The 13,471-nt window shown below is 32.5% G+C and overlaps 2 protein-coding genes across 4 annotated transcripts; one reads left to right on the forward strand and one right to left on the reverse strand.

The window, feature by feature from the left end:
- Positions 1-304: 304 nt before the first annotated feature.
- Positions 305-5,469, forward strand: LOC112790718 (26S proteasome regulatory subunit RPN13). Of its 3 annotated transcripts, none has more exons than XM_025833253.3 (14): positions 305-444; positions 650-713; positions 1,738-1,830; positions 1,967-2,026; positions 2,218-2,256; positions 2,362-2,436; positions 2,535-2,601; positions 2,978-3,059; positions 3,950-4,065; positions 4,157-4,177; positions 4,623-4,717; positions 4,800-4,877; positions 4,961-5,015; positions 5,105-5,469. In XM_025833253.3, exons 2-14 carry the CDS (start codon positions 675-677, stop codon positions 5,230-5,232), a joined length of 948 nt encoding a protein of 315 aa, XP_025689038.1. In that variant the 5' UTR covers positions 305-444; positions 650-674; the 3' UTR covers positions 5,233-5,469. The 3 variants fall into 3 exon arrangements, with proteins under 3 accessions (XP_025689038.1, XP_025689041.1, XP_025689039.1); XM_025833256.3 differs by having other exon boundaries at positions 5,108-5,469; XM_025833254.3 differs by having other exon boundaries at positions 336-444; positions 647-713.
- A 1,506-nt stretch (positions 5,470-6,975) lies between these two features.
- Positions 6,976-11,036, reverse strand: LOC112790717 (probable serine/threonine-protein kinase PBL17). The gene is made up of 6 exons (XM_025833252.3): positions 10,340-11,036; positions 9,996-10,270; positions 9,320-9,455; positions 8,749-8,885; positions 7,792-7,915; positions 6,976-7,714 (listed from the first exon to the last, which is right to left on the reverse strand). The coding sequence occupies exons 1-6, from the start codon at positions 10,413-10,415 to the stop codon at positions 7,188-7,190; spliced, it is 1,275 nt and encodes a 424-aa protein (XP_025689037.1). The 5' UTR covers positions 10,416-11,036; the 3' UTR covers positions 6,976-7,187.
- Between the last annotated feature and the right edge of the window lie 2,435 nt (positions 11,037-13,471).

Below are 13,471 nucleotides of genomic sequence, written 5' to 3' on the forward strand. Positions count from 1 at the left end.
GAAGACCTATTATTCTTAGCTAACGGAGACTTTTGTCCCTTACGATCTTTTTATAAAAGTAGTTTGATTCTATAAATCTTTTGTGCTATAATCTATAATATCAGGATAAAACCGACATAATTTAAAAAATTTATATTCTCGTAATGTAATTACGGGTAAAAGTACTAGTGTTATATTAATTCAAATATTTAATTTAATATATTTAATAAAATTAAATAAACATAAATAAAGGTGGATGGCATTTTCGTGGTTTCATTGAAGACGAGGGTTGAATTGGATAAAGGGCGGTGAGGTTGGATAGCTAGCTAGAGAAAACTATTACTAGTGCGAAAAAATAAGTATGCGGAACCCTCAATTCGTTTCTGGTGCGCTCCGCTCTCGTTTTTCCCCTTAGCTTTTCGTTGAGTTGAGGAGTAATATTATTAGTACTAACACTGAGTTCTTGTAAGTTCGTGTCTCTTCATCCTTCTTCTCCATCTTCTAGGTTTTCTTCGAATGTTGCTTTTCTTTTCTTTTCTCTCCTTCTTTTGTGACACTGTAAATTTCACTATAACTTCTTCATTGTGAAGCTACTTGATTTGTTACGTTTTCTTGAATGTCTATATTTGTTTACAATTAGTTGATTAATTTATTGATTGATTTTAAGCAGCTCTTTATTGCAATCTACCGGAGGGATGAGTTCGTCTTCCGCGGATCCTTTTCCAGCAATTCAGGTAATGTCTCTTTGTATTTTACTTTCAATCTAGCTGTTACTTTTTTTTTTTTCAATTAACAAACCCTAACAATTTACTTTAATCTCTCTCGAACAAAAAATAATGTAATATAACATCAGTAACTTAGCCAGTTCACTCTGTTGATTTTCTCGATGTTTAGCCAAAGACAAGTGCATCATAGTACGGATTTTAGTTAACATAACTCAATAACATTGTCTCATGGCTAGATAGCCTAGATTCATTAACGTAACTTAATAAGCTAGGCTGAAGTTAGATTGAGCTGAAGTCTTTTCTTATTTGTTATATCAGAGAAACTCTAGGATTCATATTTACGGTTACGGCTATATTATTATTTTTGTGAAATATAAAATATATAATTTACGTTGATAATGTTTTCTGTTTAATATAGTCTTATGTTTATATTATATATATGTTGTGATTGACCTCTTTTGTATTTTGGAACAATTTTTAATGAAGGGAAAAAAAAACATTATTAGACTCTCTTGCTTTTTTTAATGAATGGAGCGTTTCCTTTTCATTTTTTGAATTACGGCGTTGGCCACCTGTGTGGTATTGTAACTGTCAGAGTGCACAATGTGGCCGCTTCTGGCCTTCTGGGTGAGATCAGTGTGAGTTTACAACCTGACATAGTACCTATTATGTCCTACATCTATTGCGGCCACATGGAAATTGAGCTGGGGCTGATTTCTGTGATTGAGAGTTCATGCAATTCTGCTTGGTGTAGTGCAGTTGCAGCGGTGGCTGTAATAACGGTATTGATTATTGTGGCTGCATCATGTGATGTGATCCACAACCCAAAACATGTTAAGACATGAAATATGGGATGATGATAATGTGTATGCTTGATATAGTTGCAGTTTGTCATCAATGTCGGGTACCATCATGATCTGAAATGTGATGGATAAATTCATTTTAATGTAGTTAATGAGATATGTGATAGGTGTGTTAGCACTGGTGTTGTAATTTTCATCTTGTTTTTCATTGGATATGTATCTATTGGCAGGAAATTATGCTTGAATTCCGTGCTGGTAAAATGTTATTCGAGGGAAAAAGGGTTGTCCCCGATGCACGAAAAGGACTTGTTCGTATTGCTAGGGTACGGTTTTCTTGAATATCAGTCTTTGTTTTAAATATGATTTTGATGATGTATGTTTGAAGACTGTCCATCATTTCCTCATGTTTTGCACTCATGACCATCAGTGATTTTGTTAAAGTGATTGCTTTTGACTCAGGGAGAGGAGGGATTAGTCCATTTTCAGTGGCTTGATCGGACACAAAATGTGGTCGAAGATGTATCCTTTATTTCCCACCCCACGTATTGTCATTCTTATTTTGATGTTTTCCAAGCTTATGTTCCTGCTCATTCATCATGTTTATTCTATATATATATATTTTAAGAATGAAGTTGATTAATAATTTATTCCTCACTGTTATTTCTTTCTGCTGGATTTATCTTGATTTTTCTTGACCTAAGCTAACACAGGATCAAATAATATTTCCAAATGAAGCAATTTTTGAGAAGGTTCTTCTGCTTGCTCATGATTGTTTTGGTTTAGGGTTTAGACCATTCATTATTGAGTTGCCTACTTGGTGATGATTTTGACTACTCTGGTTCTTCTTTGATTAGGTTAACCAAGCTTCTGGAAGGATTTACATATTGAAGTTTAATGGTGATGATAGAAAGTTTTTCTTCTGGATGCAGGTTGATATGTTTACTAATTACCCTCTTGTCTTCCTTTCTAGGTGCTTCGGCAATATAATTGGTTCTTACCTTTCTATATGTCCCTGAATTTTATCTAGGAACCAAATGCTGATGGTGATTCACAACTCTGTAGCTCAGTGAATGATTACCTTAACACACCAATAGGTATAATTAACTTTCCTTTTTCTCTAAATAAGAAATTCCAAGCTTCGTTTTGCAAGGTTAAACTTAATATCTTTTGGCATCCTACTCTTGTTATATGCATTGTGAAATAATATCCATATCAAGTTTTAGTTATTCTTTTAAGAACCAAGGGGAAACTTTAGAAAGTAAATAACTCCCCCCCACCCCCCTTTCCCCCAAAACACCGCAAAAAAAAAAAAAAACCAAGAAAATAAAGGTAGTTTCAGTTAATACTCTTTTATTGACAGAAGTTTATATAAAGCCATCAATGAACACGTTCTAAATAGCTCGTAATCTATGTAAATACTTTCTTCAGTGTGCATGTTATTGTCTTATGGGGATATTTACTATTTAACAGAGTTCCTTGGTGAAGAAGAGGCTGATGGATCCCTTCCTCTTCAAGTTTCTGAAGATATGATTGAGGATGATATCTCATCTAGGTACCAATGCAATTTGGTTATTCAAATATTTGCGAATGTTTGGACATGCAAAATTTGAGTTTGGTTTCATGCAATCTGAGTAGTAATTTGCAATTACTGCGATGAATACTGTTTCAAGCCAGTTCGTACAAGTCATAACAAATAGAAATAATGCACACAACGAGTGCAAAAATAAACGAAAGACTTAACAATGAAGGGTAGCTTTCTCAACATTTTTGATAGCAAAAGTCCTCTGATTAGATCCATGAGTTCTACACCAAATAGAGACCAATTGTCTAATCTTGCTTGTGTGAAAATCTGTTGGAGATGGTTCACTGGCCAACTATATAATGATTCCACTTTGTTTGCAGAAATTGGTGGATATCCTTCCAACTTTAGATGGATTTATATGCCTTTTGTGCTAAATTGATTTATTTAAAATATAATATGAGAGCGAGGCTACAAATGTGGTAGCATTGTCTTTTGCAAGTTCAGTTCCTCTGTTTAAACCAGAATCATGATTGTTTAAATCTGATGTTGATGTGATATATTTGCTTTTATAGCAAATATTTTCTTCACTGGAAAAAAAAGAAAGAAATAAGGGTCTAAACAGATATATTTTAACTGAAAGCTTTTCACCACCAATTGCTTTATTGTTGCCAGCCAATGTAATAAATACCAAATGACACATGGTTTCTTTATTCATGTCGTCGACAAATAGATTTACTTTTAATTTTTAAAATGAATCGGTGTTATTTAACGTCTGTGGTGGGTTATGAGTTTTCCTTAGTTTGATCTGCTTATAACAGTTGAAGTTTAGATTTATCAAGAATTTAGTGGCTAACTTAGCTACTTTTATCATATTACTCAACTGGATACTAAACGTGTGTATTTTTTCATTAAATTAATAGAGCTGCAAACCTGGTTGTCCCAAACTTGGGTATGGAAGCAACTAGTGATGTAACATCTTCTGGTCCAGTTAAATTGGCAGATCTCCAAAGAATATTGAGTAACATTGGGCCTGCAGGTATACAATCTTATATGAAAGAGAGATGTTCTGTTGTGCACTGTTAACTGTTGAGACCTAACATATTATTCTTCTGATGAGATGTTTGCAGATATTCTTGATCTTGACGGAGGTAATGATGTGATCTTCTAATCCATTCCTGGGCATCAAAGATATGTGAAAACAGATAATATTGCATGCTATTAGATTCAAATATCAAATTAGAGGACTGCTCATACTGAAGTGAAGTGCAATTTGTTGCAATGATGAGAGGAAAATAAATATCAACTAAATATGATATATATATTTTTTTATGTAAAGTCACATCACTATAGATGTTCGGGTCCACTCACCACTATATTGGTATGATAATTGGGGGCAATTGTCAAATGCGTACCTTTAACTTAAGGTTATATAAAGTATCCTGTTTCTTTCTAAATTCTTTTGTTGGTATTATCCATTTTGATTTGGAATAGCACAGGTATAGGAGGGGTTAGTTTTTATATTATGTTACTCTTGACAAGATCATGTTCATAAGTATGATTTTTTGTTTGACAGTTTTCTTGTATCTCAATTAGGCTTGGGACTTGGTGATATATTGAAGCCAGATTTAATAATGCCGTTGATGGACACAATATCTTTGGAGCAGCGTTTAGCTCCCTACTTACCTGAGGTATATATCAATTTAATGATTGATTTTTAGTTTTTTTTTTAGCCGTTTACATATACATGTAATATTGTTATTGTTTGGGTAGGGCAAGTGGTCTCCAGAAGATATATTGGAATTGTTGCAGAGCCCACCTTTCCGTCAGCAAGTAGATTCATTTACTTATGTGAGATCGCTGAGCATTGTTCTTGTCTTTCATTATTTCCAAGATGATTAGTAACTATCGATTTTATTTTTTTATTGCAATAGGTACTTAAAACAGGACAGATAGATTTAACTCAGTTTGGAATTAATCCAAGCAAATGTAAGTAGTCATTCCACTTCCATAGTATTTATTTAGCCTTGCCCAAGTATTAATATTTTTGATATAGCTTATATTTCTTTATTTCTTAGCAGACAAGTTCACAGTTTTGTCTTTTCTTGAGGCTCTTGAAGATTCTGTTTCTGAATCATCAGAGGCAGAGGAATCCAGACAAGATCAATCTTGTAACCGTCATGACCCTATGGATGAATCTAAGTAGCAAGGTTTCTTCCTTGTCTTCCCATCCCCTCTCTTCCCCCTCCCTTCCTTTCTCTCCCCCTCCCTCCCCTTCCCTTTACCTTCCCCTTAAAGTTTAAAGATAAGACATTGTTTTTTTTTATAAACATTTCTGCATGAAAGAAAAAAAAATTAAAGGGCATTGAAAAAGGATACTAATTTACTTTGGATCTTTTAAGGCAACAATTAATTAAATTTTTAGCCATTGTTTTCCTTTCTACTTTGTTTTACTAGTTATAATCTGTATAGGAAGACATTAGCTAGTGTCTGTCATAAAAGGTTATGGCTTTTGAAGTGCATTGATGTAGGATGCACTTTGGTGAGTAGGACTTGAAAAATTATGGTGAGCCATAATAGATTAGTTGTCTATGAAGTCTTAAAATGGTTAGATGATAAGCGGTGAAACTCATTTATGCATTCAAGTTGATAGCATTACCGTGTTCTCGTGAAAAAAATTCAGGTTTGTCCTGCATTTTTATTTTGGCCAATATTATAATGAAGCTTTTGTATGTATAGAATGAAGAATTCTTAATTTTATTTGAAAAATAAACAAAAAATAAAATGAGGTATTTCATGTGATAGTTATTCAACTATCCATTAAAGAGAACTTTTATCTTTTCATTATTTTTTTTCCTTATTATAACATGAACTTTTTATTTTTATCCTCTTCCCTACTTTTGAACTTTCATACCAATAGTTAAAATATGCGTGCCAATGGTACTTAGTTTGTTATATTTGTTAACCTTTGGTTGGAGCCCATCAGTTAATTTAACTTTTAATTTGGGTTAGACCAGTGCATGGTAATAGTCGAAATAATTATTAGTCCGGAAAAGCTGTTTATATATTTTAACTTATTCAAACTCATTAATGAAAAATTCTTTTAATAATTAAACTGATATCACCAAAATCTTTAAATGACTAAACTATATATTAACTTCTATCATCGCATAATTTTACTTATCAGGTAACAATTTACAATTTAATTGTACCATATCTTGTAATAGTTACAGGAAATTGTTTCTGGTTTACACGTGGCCTAAGCCCCCAAAGAAAGGGAAAAAAAAAAAACTTAAGGTTTACGGATTAAAACCCTTTTTACATCATCAGCCATTATGCCTATTGAGCATAAGAGGAGCACTATCAATGAAAATTAGTTTTTAGTAAGATCTAAATTAATATTCGTAAATCAAATTTCACAAAATAATGTATTGCAATTTAATATCAAGGGGATAGATATTAATACTCCTACTTTGATGATGTTAAATATTTACAAATTCATGCAAGTATATAATGAAAAAAAATAGTAGTATTTTAAAGAGGTCTTTTGTTAACATTTTAATATCTTAAAAATATTTGACTAAAAATTATTGAATTTTTTTTATATTTCTAAAAATAAAAAAAGTTCTATAATCATACTTTTAAGATGTGTTTTCAGAAAAAGAGATGGCTCAATCCTTCTAAAACATAGGAGCGCGATATCATTGCCCTAATTTTAATTCAATATTAAATTATTAATGCAAACTTTATTTAAAAATGTTTGTATATTATACCAAAAAAAATTTCTAGTAGTTTTTTTTGTTGAAGTTTAATAGTAATAATAATAGTAATAATAATCATCATCATCATCATCTCGTGTACAGAAGGAAGCCTAGAAGATTGGGAACAGCCCATTAAAATTGTTGGGGACAGTAATGGACATTTATCCTAAAAGAAAACAGCGGCAGAATTGGTTAGCAACAGCCCATGAAAATAATCCCATTAACATCTTCGTTGATAAAAATTGGAAAAATGAATATAAAGAAAATTGATCAAGCTACATAATTGACTTCGCCAAATTCTACTCAACAGGCAAACATCTGGAAATACCAACCATTAACCAAATGCACTTGTTAACATTTTGTACAAATTTTCATTAACGTCCATACTATTCAGACCCAATTACGAGCTGACTTTATCAACGAGCATTACATCTGAAGAACCGGATAAATTACGATTTGAAGGCTGACTCTTGCTTTTTTCTATTCTTCGTTCGTTCCTATGAAGCTCATTTCGACTTTGGTTCCTGCCTTCAAGTGAATTGCCATTGCCGCCCTTCGGAACCTCATAAATGGTTAGGCTGCTGCTGCCATTTTGAATCATTTGTTCTTCCTCATTTTCCCCACTTGACTGAAAATTTTCAAGAATTTCAACTACCTGGCTCATCAGGGGTCTGCCTTTCGGGTTTTGGCTAAGACACTGGTATGCCAAATTAGCTACCTTTATTGCGGTTTTACTTGAATATTGCCCTTCGATTTTAGGGTCTAAAATTTTTAGAAGTTTCTTGTTATGATTCAACAGTGGCCGTGCCCACTCAACCAAGTTATGCTCTCGGCTGGGCCTACTCTTGTCTAACGCTCTCCTACCAATAAGCAATTCAAGTAGCACCACCCCAAAGCCATACACATCACTTCGAGCTGTCAAATGCCCTGTTCATATTGATGCACAGCTTAGCCAACATATGGAGTCAAACATTGACCTACAATTTTATTAGAACTAAACTTACCAGTCATGACATACTCAGGAGCAGCATATCCGTATGTGCCCATCACTCGTGTTGAAACATGGGTTTGGTCCCCCATTGGCCCATCCTTAGCAAGACCAAAGTCTGAAAGCTTTGCGTTGAAATCCTGCCAATTTATATGTTGATATTAAATAGCCGAAGACTAGACAAAATTCTCTTAAGTGGTAAACCACCTGTGATGATTGATTCTTCTACATTGCTCTTCCCAAAACAAGAGGAGGATGAAGAGGAAGAACGGAAGGGGGGAGGGGGAGCAAATCAATGGTACTGGAAGACTTGTGATGAGATTGAGCGGGAAACTCTTCTCATTTTGTTTTAAATAAAATGCTAAATTTTACTGGAGAATTAAACCCAAGAAATGCATTTATTGAGGACAAACGATTCTCCAAAAAGAATCACAGAAACACATAAAGTAGGTGAGGAACATGTCAACTAAATGAAGCTTGTCAATCTTTCTAAATCTGTCGGTGAAACCCCATCAATCTCTCTAAATATCTTTAAGTGAAACCCTTGAGAAGGAACCATTAGCTGAGCACCAAAAGATGCTCAAAAGAATTCTTTTTTAGTTTGAAGTATCTGTAAGTCAATTTGAACAATAAGACATAAAGAGAAATGTTTCATCCTCTAAGTAAATCTTTCTAAATATTCTCCTAACTACTAAATGGAGGAAGATTTTACTATTTTTCTAAATGGCTTTGCTAGGAAACAACTTTTTTTAACCAACAATCAGCCAACAAAGTAACAATGAACAAATTTTACGGGAAGGTAAGAGAAATGTAAAGGCCAAGATAAACGTTGGTTGATTATTAGCCAAAAAAAAAAAATGGTTTCCAATCTTTTCTCATTTTTAAATTCCAAGACACTGAGGGCTGCTTTTTACTTCATTTAGGATTTAGAATGTCATATCTTTACTCAAGTATAAAGTAGAAGACAACATACCGCATCTAGCAGGATATTTGATGTCTTAAAATCACGATATATGATGGGCCTCTCTGCACCGTGAAGAAAAGCAAGCCCTCTTGCAGCGTGTAAAGCAATCTTCATTCTTTTTGACCAAGTTAGTGTTGAGCCCACTCCTACACCAATAAACAATGGGAAGGTTAGGACTGTAAAGTAGAGGCAGTTTCCTTACTTATTTTCTTTTTTCTTTCAGTAATATTGTCTTCAGGAGTTGAATTGTACTAATCATAAGATTTATCCAAGGCTTCCATATTAAAAAGGAGATATGGCAAAATACGGGATGGGATACTGATAACATGAATTGAAGATCAAGTGCCTTGATTATTCGGTATTCTAGGGGTAAATTTTGAAGAGGAAATCTAGAACTAGAACAATTTTTCCAACATCTTGTTTCATAATATGATTCATCATGTTAAGGATGACAAAAAAATATATGTAAACCCTCTCAATTGGCAACAATAGCTCTTCCGATGGACATTACACACTTAGATCAGAACCTAACTTTGATCTAAGACTTAGAGGTAGCCAGCAATTACAAATGAAAGCTTACTGCGAAAAAGATGTTTCTCCAAGCTGCCACTTGCCATGTACTCATAGACTAATAACCGGTGTTCATCCTCACAGCAGTATCCAATGAGCTTTACAAGATTTGGGTGACTGAATTGACCTAAGTAGTTAACTTCAGCCTGCAAAGAGAGAGCAAAACCAGGCAGTTAAGTTCATTACGCACTACTAATTTCATGCCACAATGAATTCAACTATTATAAAATGTGGCAACAAATGATCCATGGGATAACTTGGATACACTATAAGCAAAAATATCTTTACGCTGTCAATCAATTATACAAGATTAACTTCAATGAACTATCGAGGTATGATTTCTAGAAGAATAATTTTGAGGCACTATGTAAAACACTATATTGTCAACCACAACCAATTTGGGGCTTTTGGCAATAACTGATCCATGAGTTAATTTTAATAAACTATCCAAAAAAAAAAAAAAATCAACTGTCAATCTACAACCAATTAGATTCTTATACAACTCTTAATTTCACCGACAGTTCTCAAAATTAAAATCCTACTTATAACGTAGTTAATGTAAGAGTGGAACACTTTTAATGGCTAGTTAATATCTGATAAGACAACACCATTAAAAATTTTAAATTGAATGAACATGCAAACAAAGCAATAAATGGAATAGAGAGAAAGAGAAGTAAGTTACGTACGAGCCATTCCCTATCGCCTTGAAATCCTTCACGATTAAGCTCCTTGATGGCGACTTGAGTGGGCTTGAAGCCTGGCCTCACACTATCATCAATGACACCTTTATACACCACTCCGAAGCCACCTTCTCCAAGAATCAAGTCAGGGCGGAAGTACTTTGTCGCTAGCCTCAGCTCCTCGTACGTGAATATATCAACATTGCAGTATCCAGCACTCTGCCGCAGATCTTTGATATTCATCGAACTCAGCGGAGTCGTCGACGATGCAGATTCATATCCTGAAAAACCCTACCGTCAGTGATTCGCCAATAGACACGTCAGATGGAACGGTTCAAAGCGAAACTTACCTTGAGGCCGAGGCTTAGAACTCGAATCGGAGATGGAGTGATGCTTTTGATCTTCAATGCTGAAACAAATCCCCATGAATCTGAAGCGGAATAACAAAATCGGAATCGGAATCGGAATCTAGATGGAGATTGAAGAAGAGAACGCGCATTCACATTCAGTATTCATGGTTGCCCCTCCATTCTAGAAATGGCAATGGCTCGACGGAGGAGGAGGGATTTGGATCTGATTTTCCGACTCCCGAGGTATTTGGATTGGAATTTTGAATTTGAAGTTTTGAGAGCGAGAGAGAGAAAGAAAAACGAGTGAAGAATGATTCAAAGGTTTGATGGCATTCGCAGTGGCTTCCACCGGGGAGCGCCGAAAGCGCCAAACTAAGGGCTCCCCAATCCTTTTCTTTTCTTTCTTTTTACAAAATAACCCTACACTTTCTTCTATTTGTGCTCCTTTCCCATTTCTTTTTTGCATCCCTCTCTCATTTTCAACTCTTCAATATCTATCTCATCAGTCATCTCATCTCATCTCATCTCGTAATACAGAGTAGAGGAAACCCTTTGAGCTTTTAAACTTTTATTAATATGGCAACTTCTATCTATAACCACTTTAACAGATATTTGTTTTCATTTTTTTTAATTGACGACGGTGCGAAAAATTAAATAGAAACAAAGCAAGCCTCCACTATACGCGTAGAGCTGTAACAAGAAAAAGAAAATGTCAGTATGAATATCTAAATATAGGATTGCTGGTAACAGAGTAGGATCCATAACTTTATACAGTTAATGTTAATCTCGAATAGATCCTATCAATTTTCTTTTTAAATTATTAGTGTAATCTTTTATCGTATATTTGTTTAAATGAGATAAAAGAATATGTAAGAGAATATTATTTAATGATAAAAATATCTGATAAAATAATTAAAAAATGAAAAGATTTATTTTGTTAACGTGAGTATATTAAAATTAATCCAAGTAGACAGTTTACTGCTTTTTTGATATTTTTTAAGTATTTAAATACACTAATATTAAAAAAACAAAAAATATCTGTCTAAATAATTTAAATTTATTTTATTTTAATTAATATTTATTTATTACAAAATATATTAAATAAAGTTAAAAATAATAAATTTTAATAATTTTTTATCAATTTTTTTTTTTTTTTGCTACGGAAAGATTTCCATTCTAAGTATCAAATTGAATGAATGTATCAACTGTATATATGAGCTATTTTGTTGATTTATTAATTGCCAATTTTAGTTGTTCTTTTATAGGGTTGCACATGGATCGGATAATATCCGCATATCCGCGGTAATTATTCGTATTCAATCTGAATTTTGCGGATATTATCCGATCCACAGAGCCATCGGATCAGATCAATTCTGATTCGCATTATGGTAGGATCGGATTGCGAATTCGACAGTGATATCCCCAGATCCGATCCACAAATCCGAATATCTGCACATCACATATAAATAGCTTAGTTTAAGAAAGTAAACCTTAATGTGATATGAATTTTAGTGCGTTATTTTATTAATTTTATGATATTTTGTTTTTAATTTGTTATGTTGTACTTCAACTTAGAATAATTAAAGTTAAATCTTGTGTTATTATTTTGTTTTTTGTTATTCAAGAGAACTATTATTGATAATAAATAGATAAAAAATAAATTTTTTGGATATTTTTTTTTGTAAAAACAGATAAATAGAATTTTAAAATAAATTTTTTTAAATTATGCGGATATACCCGATATCCGATCTGATTCGATCCGCAAGTCGGATTGAATCCATCCTAAAAAAATGCGGATATCATATCCGATCCGATCTAATAAATGCAGTGCAAATAGAATAGAATTTTAAATTATATCCAATCCAATCCAATCCGTGTGCAGCGTTATTCTTTTAGATAATTGACTTGTTCATTCATTAGTTTATTTATTTTTCATCTTGGAGGAGATTGATCTTTCAATATGTCAACACGGAAAATTGATCAATAATTCAACCCATTATATAAAATTATTATAATCAATGTATCAAGTTTCTTCCTGAACATTTTAGAGGCTTTTTCTTCTAATGATGAGCAATTATACTTGGTATATAATATATAATATGTAAATTTTTAATTCTGTATTGTAAAACACAAACACTTCATCCAATTATCGTATTCACGTATCGGATATATTTTAAATATGATATTTATTATCACTTATTTAATATATGTATTTTTTATGTTTAACTGTAGTTTAATAAAAATAAATTTTTCATCAAATATATATAGATACATTTAAATACTATTACGTATTAGTATGTCAAATTTTATTTTTAATATATATTTTTAAACTAAATTTAATATTAATATATATTATTATTTATTAAAATAAAAAATATTTTAAGTATTTTATTTAAGTAATAAATATTAAAAATAATTAAAAAAATAATTTATATTTTAATATCAATAAAATATCAAAATATTATTTTAATTTATCTAAAATATATATATATATATATATATATATATATATATACCGTGTTTCCATCTCATAAAAATTTAAAATTTATCTATCTACACATCACATATCATATTATATTTCATGTTCGTATATATGTTTATGCACCATAATCCTACAACTTACCGAATTAATAACTACTGATCAACAAAACTTTAGTGAATTATTCTCCCAATAAAATTGATGCATGCATGAATAGATTATAATTTAAATTTGCATCTGCATATAAGGTTGGTATTGCATAAGGTAATTAGGATTTTGAAGGTATTATCATATCTTCTTCATTCAGCTATACCTTCTTAACATTTTTATATTTGAAAATCTTAATTAATTAATATACTATTATATATTAGTATTCATATCTTGACTTGGGCTTTCTATGAAAGGGTTCCAGGCTACTAAGCGGATGGTCCGATCCGAAATGCTAAAATAGATCATTGCTTAGCTTCTTTCTCAGGTATTTTCCGGTCGGCGGCCTTGTCAACTGAATTCTCCACTCCATCCTGTGCTACATCGAATAAAAGGTAATCCCTAGGCTCATTCGCAGGTGCTAGCCCATTCGCTGTAGGGGAAAGGTCTTCTCCAATGTTTCCATCTGTCGTTACGGGACTGGAGTCTCCAAGTTAGTTTCTTCG

Source organism: Arachis hypogaea, chromosome 3 (genome assembly GCF_003086295.3).
Source record: "Arachis hypogaea cultivar Tifrunner chromosome 3, arahy.Tifrunner.gnm2.J5K5, whole genome shotgun sequence".
Classification (NCBI taxonomy): Eukaryota; Viridiplantae; Streptophyta; class Magnoliopsida; order Fabales; family Fabaceae; genus Arachis; species Arachis hypogaea.

Coding starts and splice junctions, on each gene's coding strand:
- LOC112790718 (XM_025833253.3), top strand. CDS start 675: ATGAGTTCGTCTTCCGCGGATCCTTTTCCAGCAATTCAG. Junction 2,257..2,361: donor ATGAAGCAATTTTTGAGAAG/GTTCTTCTGCTT, acceptor TTCTTTGATTAG/GTTAACCAAGCTTCTGGAAG. Junction 4,718..4,799: donor TAGCTCCCTACTTACCTGAG/GTATATATCAAT, acceptor TTGTTTGGGTAG/GGCAAGTGGTCTCCAGAAGA.
- LOC112790717 (XM_025833252.3), bottom strand. CDS start 10,415: ATGGGGATTTGTTTCAGCATTGAAGATCAAAAGCATCACTCCATCTCC. Junction 9,456..9,995: donor AAGGCGATAGGGAATGGCTC/GTACGTAACTTA, acceptor CTCTCTTTGCAG/GCTGAAGTTAACTACTTAGG. Junction 7,916..8,748: donor CAAATATCCTGCTAGATGCG/GTATGTTGTCTT, acceptor ATAAATTGGCAG/GATTTCAACGCAAAGCTTTC.